General features: G+C 54.2%; 4 protein-coding genes across 4 annotated transcripts; 2 read left to right on the top strand and 2 right to left on the bottom strand.

The window, feature by feature from the left end:
- Positions 1-284: 284 nt before the first annotated feature.
- On the top strand, positions 285-1,643 carry PG994_003040 (uncharacterized protein; the record flags this gene model as incomplete). Its single annotated transcript, XM_066854449.1, has 1 exon — positions 285-1,643. The coding sequence occupies one exon, from the start codon at positions 285-287 to the stop codon at positions 1,641-1,643; it is 1,359 nt and encodes a 452-aa protein (XP_066720304.1).
- A 340-nt stretch (positions 1,644-1,983) lies between these two features.
- PG994_003039 (uncharacterized protein) lies at positions 1,984-2,504 on the bottom strand (the record flags this gene model as incomplete). Its single annotated transcript, XM_066854448.1, has 2 exons — positions 1,984-2,262; positions 2,298-2,504. 2 exons carry the CDS (start codon positions 2,502-2,504, stop codon positions 1,984-1,986), a joined length of 486 nt encoding a protein of 161 aa, XP_066720303.1.
- A 2,189-nt stretch (positions 2,505-4,693) lies between these two features.
- On the top strand, positions 4,694-6,581 carry PG994_003038 (MBOAT-domain-containing protein; the record flags this gene model as incomplete). Its single annotated transcript, XM_066854447.1, has 3 exons — positions 4,694-4,884; positions 4,973-6,482; positions 6,555-6,581. 3 exons carry the CDS (start codon positions 4,694-4,696, stop codon positions 6,579-6,581), a joined length of 1,728 nt encoding a protein of 575 aa, XP_066720302.1.
- A 4,064-nt stretch (positions 6,582-10,645) lies between these two features.
- On the bottom strand, positions 10,646-12,446 carry PG994_003037 (DnaJ domain-containing protein; the record flags this gene model as incomplete). Its single annotated transcript, XM_066854446.1, has 2 exons — positions 10,646-11,346; positions 11,387-12,446. 2 exons carry the CDS (start codon positions 12,444-12,446, stop codon positions 10,646-10,648), a joined length of 1,761 nt encoding a protein of 586 aa, XP_066720301.1.
- Positions 12,447-15,681: the final 3,235 nt, after the last annotated feature.

Below are 15,681 nucleotides of genomic sequence, written 5' to 3'. Positions count from 1 at the left end.
AAGAGTAGAGAACTCTCTTCATCCCTTTCTCCAGTACAAGCTGCCTAAAAAATATATATTAATCCACTGACCCCAGGCCCGAGAGTAGGAACTCCCTATAACAACCATACAATAAACATACAAGTCTACAGCAGTTCTTCCATCAGTATTGAGACCATTTACAACCTTTTCAAGACCACTTTGAACAAGACCACTTTGGACACATGATCTTCACTTTCAATACTTTCACTTTCAGCACCTTCATTTTATTACCTTCACTTTGAACGACCTCACTTTCAACTACCATGCATCCTTCAGACACCCCCTCTACAGACGCATCTGTCGTCAATGCCCTCGAGGCTATGTCATTGAACAAGCCCGAGGCCGAGGCTACCGTAGTAGAGTCTCATTACATACTCGATTTTGCCAGACTCATGGAGAAGGCTGGTCAGCCGGGGCAACCGACTCTGCACTCCGATTGCATCATCTGCCGCCAGACTCTGGACATCTCGACCTGCGTGGGCGACATGCTCAAAGAGGAACAGGCCGACGGCCGCCGGACGGCCGCGAAGACCTGGAAGGAGTTCTACGAGAAACACGACCTGGAACCGACCGTGGTCCTAAAGTGCGGCCACCTGATCGGACGCGAGTGCCTCAAGACGGTCCTGCAGGACTGGAACAGCGGCAAAGTCGTCGCCCTCAAGCCGTTTGACTGCTTCCACTGCCGGGCCAACAACACGTGTGACGGATGTGGCCTCCATGGCCTGCTCGATGCCAGCTTCAACCCGTTCCTGCCCGGCACCAAGTGGCCGTGCAGCAACCCGGCCACGGCGCGGTACCAGCCCTACTGGAGCTTCCAGCGCCTGACGCTGACGGCGGCCGAGACGGACCGCGGCGCCAAGCGGTACTGCAAGCTCTGCGCCCGCATGCAGATCATCCGCAAGCTCGCCGCGTGCTTCTTGACCGCGCCCCAGTGTCCTGCCTGCTCCTCCTCCTCCCCGTGCTCCTGCTCTCTGGAGAAGCAGCAGCAGTCGGAACCCTTCGACCGCGACGCCCTTGTGGAAGAGTGGCTGCGTCGACGCGTGACCGAGGTCAGCCACTTGCTCTATCCGAGCGTGGCCGACATACGCGCCCCGAACGTCGCGGCCATGCGCGAGAAAGAGAACGGAGCCCGTCGCGCCAACTTTGTGGCCATGCAGCTCGAAGGAGTCCGGTTTGACGAGTTGAAGAAGGTCATCTTCCGCCCCCAGGAGGAGGGCGTCAGCGCAAAGCCAACGACATTCCGGATGTTCTGCTGCAGCAAGACGCAGCGGCTGCAGAGGCAGCAGCAGCAGCAACAGGTCGAGCGAGGGCTCGAGATGACGAGGTCGGCGTTCCAGATGGCCGCACGTTGCGTCCAGGGCTTTCGGAAACGCAGCCAACACCTGCCGCTCGCGTGGTACAGGGGATTGGAGGGAGAGGACGGCGGGGATGGCTTCCGGCTCTTCGGCGACTATCTTGGGCTCCCTCTCTGCCATCCGACCACGCTTTTTATCATGGCGATGGGCGGGAAGTCTCCTGCGGAAGGGATGGCGCGGGTTAATCCCCAGGTATTCGCGGGGACACAGGATCAGCTGGAAGGTGTGATCAACTCGTTCGTGTTGCCGTGGGTGGAGAAGCACTAGGAGAGAATCACCAGGGACGTTAGACTCGCACTTTCTTACCCTGTTCAAAAGAGGGCCTTTAGGCCACACCTACAATATATACTCAACTCTTCAAAGCATTTGAGATTTCAACGTTCAGCAGGCCTAAAATTAATTTAGAATTTATACATTTCTTATCATCATGCACTTTGACTCCCTCGGATGAATGACATACCACCACGTGAGATGGGTGAACGCAGAGGTGTGATTAGATGGTTTGTCAAATTGATACCAGCTCATTGTTGTTGCCAACGAGCATCGAAGCACACAAGTGATCCGCTGAACTGAGGGCGGGTGGCTAACAATGAACGCACTTGAAGCTTTAGAGCTCGCACTTGCCCTCCGCCGCGTTACTACACCCAGCTTCCCCTCCCATACCCACGCCCATGCCCTTGCCCGTCACCATCCTCGCCTCCTCGACGAGCCGGCCGACGACGTCGTGCCGGACCCAGCTCCGGAGCTGCTTGGGCCCCGTCCGCCGCGCGTAGGCCCAGTGGCCCGCGGTCCAGCCGCCCAGGGAGAAGGTGTGCAGGCGGGCGGCGAGGGCGGCGGCGCCGATGCCGTAGGGCGCGCACGCCATCATCTCGGTGCCCGGGATGATCTCCGGTCGAGCGGCCGCGCCGCGAAGGCGCAGACGACGTTGAGGGCCAGCCCGGAGCCCAGCGCGTACATGGTCGTCGTCAGCACGTCCTTCTCGTATATGTTGACCGCGGCGGCGCCATTGTTGCTGTCGTTGTTGTTGTTGTTCTGGTTCTGCTGCTCCTCGAGGTCTTGGACCATGCGGCGGAGATTGTAGATTGCGGCGGAGCAGAAGATGGTGAAGAGGATGGACAGGATACGCATCTTCGTGTTTGTGTGTGGGGGGCTGAGTGGTCCCTTGTTTATTAACACTTGCGGTAGTTTGGTCGGATGTCGTCTAGTTAGGGGGTAGAGTGAGGCTCCCCGGAAAAGCTTAAGATGAGAGACGTTTGCGGCGCGGGGATCTGGATTATGGGATGAAAGATGAAGGGAGTTGTCTAATGTAACATCGCAATTCCAAATGGGATACTGCAGAGTTTTTAGGCATTCGAAGCTATTCGCGAACGCGTTGACGTGCAACGCCCCCGAGTCAAAGGGTAGTTTCAGGGTCGCAGACCAGGGGCTGATTTGTGGATAGGGCTGTCGAGATACCGAGTTTCAAGGGTCATTTCAGATGAACATCGTTCTCCAACCGTCGACTAGTCTGGCAGCGAGCGCAACTCAGGCCTGTTGCTTAACTTTAATATACCATTCCTAGATACATATTTGCACACATGAGAAACAACAAATGACATATTCTACTGCATAAATACCTATACAGAGAGCGCTGGTTAGGACAACTGCATCACAACAAGGGTTGAAGGCGGGAAGGGTTACCGGGGAGTGCTGTAGCCACAGTGGCAGAGTGGCTGGTAACCACCATTCAATAGGTTATTCGCACCTCCCCCGCTTTCTCGATCCATTGTCATCTACGCGAGATTAGGTAACTTAATAAAGGCTTCTAGAACTTTTCATGCTCCATCGAGTTGTTACCGTTTCGTCGCGGTTTCTTCGCTTGCTGTCGATCAGGAGGACACTTGTCCACTGGCTATCTGACCACCGCAATACCAAAGTTGCGGAAGCCATTATCTTATGGCACTGGCAGTGATGCGTCAAAGGACGCAATCAGTAAGACGTGTGCGACCCGGCGTTGGGCAGTGCCATAAACCTATGCCGTCTCTGCATTTCTCAGTAGTAATGCGCAATAATGAAACTTACGATATCTACATCATTGGTGTTTTATGCATCCTCCAGCCATCGCACTCGACTGTTGACGGGGCTGGCCCCTTCAGGAGTTGGGGACCAATGTAACCTACAGAGAGCCCCATCGCCCCATCCAGCAAGCAATATTTACATACTTAGGAGGGTGCCTAATGACTGCCCCCAAAATGATGACGGTCATGATGACAGGGCTACCTACTCCTTTTGGCAATTGCTTATTTGGCGACTGACGTACGCATCTGCCGATGGCCGAAATGCTGGGCCAATGGCAATAGTGAACAGCCTAGAAAAACAGTCCATCGGATTCGGATTCGGGCGCGCGGCACTGTTAAGCGGTTTCCGGCACCAATTCGTAGTGGTACCTACATACAGCAGTAAGAAATGCCAGATAGCACTACCGCTACGGCGCTACATACCTCCAGGTCCCTCCATCACGTGGAGCTGATGTCATGCCGCACCTTGGCCCAGGAGCGGCGACGCTTCTAATTGGCCTCGTATCCAGGGACTTGCGTACTTCAAGACCATCCAAATCTGCATGTCGTCGTTAATCGGAGGCTACGTAATACCCAATGCAATACACACGGCTTTCATAAAAATAAAAATAAAAAGAAGTGCGCGACAGGTGAATATCCCCAAACAAATACAGACGGGAAAGTCAACAAGACCCCCGAATCGGATAGATTGGACGAAATGAAATGAAGGAATGAGATGATGGATGGGGAACCTCAGCCTGCCTCTCCTATCTGTCCTGTCCTGTCACTATCAATAGCACCCCCCCCCCCCCAAAACATAAGCTCTGCTACCCTTCGAAACACCAATTGTTTTTCATGAGGCCACAGTGAAGGCTACCTCTCTCTAGCATATTGGAACATACATAATCCTCCATCCCCCATCTAGCCTGCGGGTCAAGCCGCATGCTCTCCCTTTTCCCCTCCACCTTGCTGGGATATACCTTCGACAGGCCAGATCTAGACATCTTTTGACTCAGGCCTGCTGTCTTACCACGACTCGAGTTGCCATCACAAGCAGCAAACATAGCGGTCCCCGTTCCCGAGCATCTGTCCAACTCCCACTTTGACTTTGGATAGCCAGCCGTCATACTGCAATCAATTCTCCGATCCAGAGCATATCTTATTACTATTGCCGCTTGGCCTTTTATTTCCTGCTAGTTTTTAACTTTGCCCCATCTGTTACCACTGCTGCTAAGGTCGGGTGGGAGAAGAGGCTTTTGACACACCACACATCAAGTAGCCATGGCCGCAACCGGCGCTGAGGCGTCCGCCGCCATGAACGGTGACCACGACCACGTCCTCCGCCCTCGACCACGCAAACCCCAAAATCCACAGCTGGCCGAGCTCTCGCGGGAACACAGCAACGTGAGCACCACGTCGAGCAATGGCTTTCTCACCATGCCCGAGAATGGCACCGCGTCGGGCCTGACAAGGTACGCAGCATGAATAATTACGGTTAAGAGAAGAGGGCACGAGAGACAGACAGAAATGCTGACGAGAAAACCAATGACAAACAAACAGTGGCCGATCGACGCCCGTCCCCGAAGATGCGCCCCAGTCCGCCAAAGCCCTCTCGTACGCGCGCAAGCAGGTTAGGGCCGAGCAGCGGCGCCGCCTCTTCCCGACCATCGACTACACGGCGCGCGTCTCGCACTTCGACCCGGAGTCCGACTACCGCGACTTCCACGGCTTCTTCAACCTGTTCTGGATCGGGCTCGCCATCATGGCCATCACGTCCATGCTGCGCAACCTCAAGGACACGGGCTCGCCGCTGCGCGTGCAGATCTGGACCCTGTTCACGGTCAAGCTGTGGCACCTAGCCATCGCCGACTTCCTCATGGTCGCCAGCACCGCCATCAGCCTGCCCCTAGCAAAATACACGCGCGCGCACCAGGGGGGCATGCGCTGGCACCAGGGGGGCATGGCCGTCCAGAGCGTCTACCAGGTCGCCTGGCTCGCCTTCTGGGTCTTCGTGCCCTTTGCGCTGCACTGGACCTGGACGGCGCAGGTCTTCTTCCTACTGCACACCATGGTGCTGCTCATGAAGATGCATTCGTACGCCTTCTACAACGGCCACCTGTCGGAGACGGAGAAGCGGCTGCGCGCCCTCGACGACCCCCTGACGACCGAGTCCAAGGCCCCGGCCTACGTGTACCCGACGGTCGAGAACCCGATGGGCGAGTTCGCGCACAAGAGCAAGGTGGCCCCCAGCAGCAGCGACAACGGCAGCAACTCGGGCGGCGACGACGAGGTCGAGGTCGAGCGCCTCGCGCAGCTCCGCGCCGACCTCGCCCGCGAGCTCACGAGCCCCATCGGCAACATCACGTACCCGCGCAACCTGACGTGGCCCAACTACGCCGACTACCTGCTCTGCCCGACGCTGTGCTACGAGCTCGAGTATCCGCGCAACGACCGGATCAACTGGATCCCGCTCGTGTCCAAGATCGTCGCCACCTTCGGCTGCATCTTCCTGCTTACCATCATCTCCGAGGAGTTCATCCTGCCCGTGCTGCAGGAGTCGCACCAGAACCTCAGCGACGGCGCCAGCAACAAGAACCTGCTGGACACGCTGCTGATCCTGGCCGAGACCATCTCGTGGCTCCTGTTTCCCTTCATGCTGACCTTCCTGCTCGTGTTCTTGGTCATCTTCGAGTACGTCCTCGGCGCTTTCGCCGAGATCACCCGCTTCGCCGACCGCCACTTCTACGCCGACTGGTGGAACAGCACCGACTGGATGGAGTTCTCGCGCGAGTGGAACGTGCCCGTCTACTCCTTCCTGCGGCGGCACGTCTACGCCACCTCGAAGCAGCGCATCGGCCGCCCCATGGCCACGCTCATCACCTTCCTGGTCTCGGCCCTCGGCCACGAGATTGTCATGGCCTGCATCACCAAGAAGATCCGGGGGTACGGCTTCATCTGCCAGATGCTGCAGCTGCCCATCGTCATGCTCCAGCGCACCCGCTGGGTCCGCGGCAAGGAGACGCTCAACAACGTCTGCTTTTGGTGCAGTATGGTGTTGGGGCTTAGTCTGGTAAGTTAGGGTTCGGAATCCCAACCTTTACTGTGTTCCGTATGATGGGGTAGTTTGCTAACATCCTGATAGATATGCTCCCTGTACGTCCTGGTCTAAGGTAATCAATTACACACTCGGGGATAGATGGGGAAGGAAGAAAGTACGAGATTGGCATATTGGCAAGATGCCCGAGGTACGCATATAGGACTAAAGGAAAGAGCAAAGACTGGGAAATCTAGGAAGGAGAACGTCGAAATATAAGCTCGCATGGTTGGTCGATTGGTTGTCACATGGATTGCATGATGCGCACATGGGTAGTGCGACGCGGCGTGCGGTCGTTATAGTGTTGTGCTTTGCATATTATACCCCCTTCAGTTTATCAAACAGTTTCTATGTCACCATCCGGCAATATTCACGAGCTCTCTCAAACGACGTCAGGGGAATTGTTGCTTGGATCGTTGCCGCAAGGCTCAGTCAGTATATCTTCTTCAACTCTAGACCAATTCTATGTTGCATGGTGTCTTCCTCACACAATCACGGCAGTTATTTCAGTTGGCAGGAAGAGTCTGAGGAGTATCTTCCATCCCAGGGACCGCTTGCTCTCCAAGATCCAGGCTTCTCCCACGAACAAATTAAAACGGTCAGCGTGACTTTCCTGGCCCCAGCCTAACCTGCCTCTGAGGCTCTCGTCGTCGGGCTCAAGCAACAGGTGCTCTGGTTCCTCCTCGGCTGGGGGCAGTACGGTGGCAATGCGCAGGAATCCTTTGAGGTCCATGCGGTTTGGCAGCCGCACCTTGTGCGAAATGCACCTTTGCTTGAGGGTCAGCAAGTAATTCCACTCCGGGACGGCCCATAGGGCTTCCACTTTTGTGTCAACTGGGGGCAGTTTGGCAGCGATGTCCTTAAGGTTTCGGAGCGTCAATAGCCGTAGGGGCTCTACGCATTGGTATTCAAATATCCATTGGTGCAAGTGAGCAATCAAAAAAATCCCACCAGTGGCTATTATCCTCGAGGTAACTGAACAGGTCGGCAATGGTGATGCATATGGCTTCTTGGAAAGGAATTTGTAGTGGTGCGTAGTGATCTGGCATAAGTCCGCTTATACCCAAAGTATCGCCCCCAACACTTGAAGTCAGATAGTGCGTGTTTGAAAAGAAAGATGAAACGTTGGTGAAGACGACCCGCGATCCCAGCCAGCAATCTCTTTTGTCGAACTTATTAATTGAAAAATGACGGAACAGACGACTACCTCCAACGAACATAACGAGTTTTGTGGATGGAAATGAGGTTCCCCCCCTCTGGAAGATAATAGCTTGATCTGCCACGGAGCGGTATAGAGGAATCCATGTTAACAACCTCTTCAGTATTGAAATGCTGAACCTTCAGAACTCGAAGCTCTATTGAGATATCAAGATTTAACTTGAGCGGCCTTGCAAACTTGAACGGCTTGTAAATCTTGAATTTCCTTATAGCGAATTCACTCGGATCGACAGATCCAATATCGATCGATGTCGGAGCCCTCCAGTCCGGCACCCACGAAGGCCAGTCAGTAGGCAAATGTCGATTTCGCATAGCTGCGAGACTAAAAGCATAGGCCCAAGTGAACTCAGAAGCGATATATGCTGCCATATCAGCGCAAACTTGTTTTACTGACAGGCCGTAGTTTGGTATGATGGCTCGACCTGCGGTGTGTGGGAACAGGCCATGCAAGCCATAGACCTTGTCTCTGGGATCCTCACACTGACATTGTGTGGCCAAGCACATCATGCTTACGACTTGGTGAGGATCAGTGTAAGCACCATGATCGAAACGTAAGATGGGCGCTCGGAAACGCAAGTCTTCGATCCGACTTGCTATGCCCAATTTGAAGGCCGCCCAGGAAATGCTAGAAGAGCCACAGATCAACTCTGCTTTGCGGGCCCATGCTACTTCTTGAAGCACCCATACACGATGGAAATACCTTCGGGCAAAGAAAGACTCCAGATCCGGGATATCTATCTGCGCCGGTTGAGTCTGGAGCGATCGGTGGCGTGAGGAAATGGCCGAAAGTAGCTCGCCGTTCCCATCGGCAGCCTCGCCAACATAGATGAGAACAGATTGTGCCCATGAATAGATGGTGGGCATGAGCTGAACCTGATGACCTCGCTCATCAGAAGTGTTTTGGTCAATACAGATTGCATCGACCCAGATGTTACGAGTAGAAAGTCTTCTTCGAAGGCGCCGCAGAGCATTCTCGCAATTGGCCGTGATAAGAAAGGATCGCCCACCGAGTTGTATGGTCTTGCATAGGTGGCGTCCCCTGACTCATCAGCCCAGGTGTACGACAAAGCCTCATACGGTTGTTTGGGAGGAAGCTCAACAACGAGCAGATCACCAAATATTGGCTCCTCGAAATCGCCGGGCTGAAGGACGAAAATTCGTGTTTCCGATTTCTGACGGATCGGGGCGTGATGCGGCGCCTCTTCAGATGTGCAGTTGGGGGTCAAACCTGGGGGTATGGCTGATGGCTGAACAGGAGTAATCTTTAGGGCTGGATTCCCCGAAAGAACCGCAGCTTAGGCAGCTTCTCATCCCGCTCATCGATATCATATCGAGGCTATGGCAAGATTCATTATGCCACTCCATGACGGTTTTCAACGTAGGGAATGAAATGATGTTGTGTTGCCTGGTTCTAATCTCGGTTGACAAGAGATCATCACGGCAATGGGCCGACGTTGCTTTGAGAGCGGTGAGAGAAGGGGAGAGGTGAGGATAGATTAGCGAATGCCGCCGCTTGGGAGCAGACCTCCAACAACCAGGCATTTCATGGCTATTGGCTTGTAGACCTCACATAGCTGCAGTAGGCTGTGTATGAGTTGACCAACGTAAGGTCCAATCTGCCTAACAACAAGGCCTTGCCAATTCGCGAGCCACTCGGTCGCAAGCGACCCTGGTGTAGCAAACAACATGCAAGATGTGACATGAAGACATCCTTACCTAGGTATGCAGCAGGCAGCAGCTCTATTGTAGTGTTGTTAACAAAAGGGTTGGCAAACATTTGATATTTCCTCAGCACCTCCAGGGGAGTGGGGCGCGACCCAACGACGGCACTTGCCCTCAACTCGGAGCAATGACAGAAGGAGCGAGCATCGCCGGATCACACGTACCTTGCATTAGGCAACAAGTCAAATGGAAATATTGATATCCAGAGTATTTCACCATCGATGCATAAGAAGGAACTCGAGAAGATATTTGGATTGGGGAAGAAAATCCTGCTGCTCCACGCAACACAAATCGTCAATTCATAGCCACGAAAACAGCCAAGCGACTTCGCCTTCCAACGAGCATCGCCCACTGAATCACGATTCCATCTATGCACTTTGTGTGGTTGATATACGCATTCCCGTCCACTCTGCCCTGCCACTGCCAGGCATATCATCACCACACCAACCCCATCTCGCACTCGGCGAAGAACGAATGTAGTAGTATCCAGTAGAACGAACGCCTTGCTGTGTTGAAAAACGAATGTTGAGATGATTCGACTCGATCGTCAGTCCCTTCCAAAAACGAATGTCGCTCCTTTGTACATACAACCCAACCCAGTGAGCGATCCCACCCGTCAAAAGCCCCCCCCTTTCCCATACAGGCGATGCAATTGGTGTATAACTATGTGTGTGTATAACGTGGTATGATATGACGTAGCGTGCATGAGTGTGTATGACTGATGACGAGAAGAAAATAAATAGCAAAAATAGACTCCAAAATCTTCCAAGAATACAGGTGAAAAGCCAGAAACGGCATGATCCCCGTTGAGACTCGTCAAAGCTGGCAGGCGGAAAAAGGGTGGGTGTCAATGACTGAAGAAGCGTTGTTGTGTATCTAATTCGAAAACCACTCTCCGTCATGCATCCTCGTCCATCCCGCCAACCTTCATCCAAGGCATCAAATCGTTACTGCATCTCATGAATTTCAAATCGGTATGATAGATTGTGTGAAACCCCGTGCCCGATAAATCGTCTCCCAAACTCCAAATGTGGCCCTCTGGCCAGGTTATTTCCCTCATAGTAACGCACGCCCATGAAAATGCGATAAAAAGACAAGAGCAAAAAATACATCAACTTTGAAGTTGTCATGATATTTCGAGGAGTGCAGCAGAATCCTGCAATCCGGTAAGGCGTAGCGCTGAAGAATGGCTAGCCCTCTCAGTATCCGTAGACTTGAGCGGGCTCCGTCATCCGATATCCAGCTTCCGAAGTAGTAGAGTATGCCACGTCGTCAACGTCGTATTTCGGAGCATACTTGACTTTGGAGGGGAAGTAAGCAGGCTGTTGCTCGTACGCCTCATAGGAGGCCATCGGGCGCCCGGAGTTCGCCTCGTGGCCGTAGTAGCCCGTCTTGTATCCGCGTCTCGCGGGCGACTCGGCGCGACTGCGGACGGGAATGGCCTTGCTACCCTCAACCGTGTAGCGGAACTTGGTCTTCGGAGCTTCGGGCGAGTGATGTCTCGTCGGGCGGCGCGAGTAACGCTCGTCTTCAGAATGGTCACCGTAGTCCTCGTCGCTATGGTAACGGGCTTGGTGCCTAGATCGACTCCTGTCACGGTAGTCCTCCTCTGCAGGTTGCGCGGGGTACCACGTCTGAGCACGAGAAAGACCAGGGTGGGGCCCGGGAGCTGGCCGAGACCAGGAATCTGTCTGGGCTCGGTGTATCCTGGGAGGAGATTCCGGAACTTCGGGAGGCGAGTGACGCTGACTAGGCATGGTGCTATATTTCTTCAGGCCGGGAATGACTCGTGGCGACTCCTCCTCATGCTTACTCGACTTCCTGTGCGACGAGGAGAGCTTGGAACGGGGTGTATCGTGTGACGAGCGGCGAGCTGAGGAGCGCTTTACCGTTTCGTCATCTTCAGGAATAGGAAGGGGCGGCGGTGCCATCGCACCAACCGCCCGGAGGGGGAGTTGGCACGGGCGGCGCATAGCCCGTTGATGGATGATAAGTTTTTGACCTAGCAAGTCCAGGAGCCACCTTATTCCGCGAAGTCTGCAGATAATGTGCCGCAAACTCGAGATGAGCATCTGCCTTCGTACGGTGGCGGTCCTCGGCGATGGCTTCCCGGACGGGAGGGGGGTCAACAACCTTGGCTCGGGTATTGGCTTTGGCCTTGGATGATGATTTCTCCGTCTTGTGTAGAGCATCCACGATGATGGGAGAGGGAGGCTCCTCCTCATGATACGGTGATCGGTGGCGGGCTCGCTTGTCTTCGGTATCGCGCTTCCGCTCCTTCTGCTGAACCTCCTCCTTCTTTTTGCGGCGCTCCTTCTCCTTCTCCTTCTCCCTGCGTTCCCGTTCCTTGTCTTCGGCTTTCCGTCTGCTCGCGTCTTTCTCTGCCTTCTCACGCTGCCGGTCCCACGCCTTGTCCGCCTCTTGTCTCGACCTCTTGTCCTCCTCAGCGCGTCGCGAAGAAGGCGCCTCCCTCTCGTAGGTAGTTTGCCCAGCTTTCCGCGAACTCCGGTGATCCCGGCCGTCATCGTAGCTGCTGCTGTAGATGTTCTCTTCGTATGACCTCGTCGGCGGGGTCCGTGCCGAGGAAGAATAGACGGGGGCGCCTTTAGGCGAAGGGACATAGCCCGAAGACGAGCGTTCGAAGCGTGGCTCGGCCATCCTTACATTGTAGTGATGAGACTCGGTGGTGGCTTCACGACGTGGAGGCGTGCGACTGGAGTATGCGGCCTGCTCGGTGCGAATCCGGGCGTTCGTCTTCTCCATTTCGTTGGCGCGGACCATGTTGTCGTATTTTTGTCGCTCATTGCTATCTGAAAGCATCTCATACGCTCGTTGCACCTTCTGGAACTCTTCCTGCTTGATGGCCTTCTGTTCCAGGTCTGACACCTTGTCGGGGTGACACTTAAGCACCAGTTTCCGGTGCGCCTGCCGGATCTCGGGAATCTGGGCATCTTTGGAAACACCTAAGCGTGCGTAGGGATCATCGGGCAGGACAAACATGATGGCGGGCGGTAGTTGTGATTGCGACTAGCCTCGCCGTTTGGGGGCTTTGCCGACGGGGCTGGACTGCGTGCGTTTTGGCTCTGCAGCTGACTGGATTGTGGATGGATATTGCTTCAGTCTCCGGCAAGAAGACGGAAAAGCAACAGCGTTGATGGGTTGTAGGTGGTGGTGAGTGAGTCTATCGCATGGGATGCGGCGGAAATGCTAACAATCCAAGTCTTGAAGCGTTTGACCAGCAGTGAAACAAGAAGAGGTGTCGGTAGCCGAGGGAATGATGTAAAAGCCGGGGAACGGGTCGGTAGTATGCAGTTCACGCGGCGGGCTCAAAAGGGGATAGGCCAGAATCAATTAAGAACTGGCGCCAGAGAAAACAAGATGGGATCGGGATCGGATTGTCCCAGTAGTGTGTGTGGTGATGGTGGGAGGATTGGGTTTGGGGGGGAAGCGATTGAGGAAAATTTGGGTGGTTGAGAGAACGAAGTTGTCTGACGATGAGGTCACGGCGTGACTTGAGGAAGAAGGGGGAAGAGAGAGCGAGGTTAGTTGATGGAGGGTGAGCCCGGTTCTTGAGGCTTGAGTGCAGTGCCAAGCTGGGGGACTGAAGAGTAGCGATGTAGCGATGTAGCGATGTAGCGACGCAACTGCGTGAGAAGAAGCAGAATGGAGCCGAAAGGGCTGCTGAATGGTCGAGTGGTCCTGCTGGTCCACCGACCGTGCCACTTCCTATTCTAGTCTCCGGCCTGGAAGTATTCTGTCAATCAATCAATCAGTGATGTCCAATCCGATGGAATAGACCAGACCATCGCAGAAGGCTGACTGGCCACTGGTGCACTGGAGGGGGTCGGGTACTTAACGTACTTGAGGGGAGGGAGGTACTTACTCAGTGACGAAAGAGCCCAGTCTGGCCAAGGTAGGGAGGTAGGTACCCAAGTTCTGCTGCTGGGTGTGGTGCTGCTGGAGGTGCGCTAACAACGCTAACCCACAGTGGCAGTACTCTCTCTCACTCTGAGCTCTGAGATAGTTGCGAGAGGGCTGGAGAGGGATGCGCTATTCTTTGCGATCGTCCCTTTTGGCAGCGGGCCAAAATGGCGCCAGTTGACTGGGAAGCGGGCGACTGACGAGCGGAGGGTTTTAGACTGGTGCTGAGCTGAGCAGGGATCAACGCTGGCTTTTCGCCTTTTTCGCCCTGGCCGATGCTTTTCTTCAGCTTAAAGCGGTACAAGGTCGTAAATGCACAGCACAGTACTGCACAATTTTGATGAGTGTACCACGTCTTCCCGCGCTTCCGTAACGAGCACTTCGGCGAGTAAGAGGTGAGATTGAACAATACACTGCCTTGCACAGTGTTATTCTATGCTTTGGAGCCGGGAATTAGCTGTCTTCCCCGTTTTGATGCGCGTGTTGTCGTATTTTGGGGGTAGAGGGACCCTCCTCGATTCAAGGTCGTCGGGTGAAGGAGGATCTGAACTCTACGATCCGGTCTCGCTAGGCCGTTCCGAAGGGTTGCAAATCAGATGGTGTTGCGTGTTTCATTCAAGCCAGTTGGCGAAGAGTCGGACCTACGAAGAAGCCGGCAAAGAGCTATTGGTCTCTGCCTGTCCTAGTTTGCTGGATAATGACGAAGCGGATGATGACCTGCTTATTCGTCTTCTTCTTTCTCCAGTCAGGGTAAAACAAAACACTCTGTTCCCTTCTGATCCTAAAGGGAAGGGAAGGAGTATTCGGCGTTGGCGATGACCAGGGAGTCCGGGGTATGTACCAGGCGGCCAGGGTCAGTGTGGGAGTGTTACGACCAAAGATGCAACAACCTTGTGATCTTAGAGATAATCATACCCCTGGTCTCGGGTGTATGAGTGTGGTGTGGTTGTGTAATCAGTCGGTGAGTGCGCGCAACAAACGGCCAGCCGGTTACGACGAACGTCTAATCCTATCAGGATGAGTATGTGTACGTGCAGAAAGATGTGTGACAGATTAACGAACAAGGTGAGCCGTGAGATGGTCGTTGTCGGTCGGTTTCGATGGATTTGTTCCTAATGCAATGCAGGCAGACAGAGTACCAGCCGGCCGGAGGAAAATGGGCCTCCCTTAAGAATCCCCAATGTACCTTATCGATTTGTTTTGATGGCGAATTTTCGAGATGGCGAAATATGAATCAATATGAGTCGAGCTATAAAACCTCCCCAGATTGATTCGCGTTCCTGACAGGGCTGGGTGGTGGCAAGAATGGCAGTGCAAGCTTGGTATTGATTGCTTGAGTGTTTCAATCTCTCAGGCGAGAGGACGGGATGACTGATGATGATGATGATGGGATTCTTCGTTCTTCGCTGCTGCAGAGAACAGGGACATGCGGCCACGAGAAGCTATAAGCTATATCCTCCCCTATTTCACCAGCCTTGCTTTTGATGCCAACCTACTACCCTCAATCCACCACGATACCTGACCGAATTGTTGTTTTCTCCCCCTCTTCGCACTTGCGGTCTGTTGTTGACCTGGTGAATAACAAGGCGACAAAGCCGAGTCTGGCTCGATTCGGCAATGTCTAGGTGGGGATGTATCCGCATGGTCGGAAGAAGCTACTGCTGTTGAAACCTGGAAGCCGGTTGTTGCTGTGTGTTGCGATTCCGTCGGTAAGTACTTTAGTGCAATGGCGGTGAACACGGTCGACGGGCAAAGTCGCTCGACTATATCCTCATTTCCTCCACCTTTGTTTTATCGTCGCCTCGCAAGCTTCATTGTTCTTCTGTATGTCACGTAGAGCCAAAGTAGGAGTCATCCATTGATTTGCGTCTACCAACCTCGAGAGGCCCAACCCAACCGTGGATCATCCAGAGCCACGAGGCCGACCCCTATGATGTAGTTTTCCCCAGTTTCCTTTGTCCACCGCATCTCAGATGATCTACAGACGGACGGATGCGTCCAACGGCCTGGCGGCCTCAAGGTCATTGGTGGTCATTGGGTCAGGACGGGGCCAACAGCTGGCACCACATGCAGGCACATCCAAAGGGCTGGTTGGGCGGGTCTCTGGCGGCCTCGCAGAAACGTAGACACGCAAATCGCCATGATAGCGCTTGCGAGTCGAGCGCAGCTGCGTCAGTTCAACTACGTAGTGGTAAGCAGTTTGCGAGGAGACCGACTCGCTTAGCTTATCGATTACATATTACAGAGGGGCCCCCTTCGGAAAGGGTCCCCTACACGTTGAATGATTTGACAGCCAGCTACGCCAGTAGGCCCT

The sequence above is a fragment of the Apiospora phragmitis genome (genome assembly GCF_038363925.1).
Source record: "Apiospora phragmitis strain CBS 135458 chromosome Unknown utg000003l:1.0-2676785.0:1.0-2680665.0, whole genome shotgun sequence".
Taxonomy (NCBI): Eukaryota; Fungi; Ascomycota; class Sordariomycetes; order Amphisphaeriales; family Apiosporaceae; genus Apiospora; species Apiospora phragmitis.
Note: the sequence above shows the minus strand (reverse complement) of the source record. Positions and strands in the feature narration are given on the sequence as shown.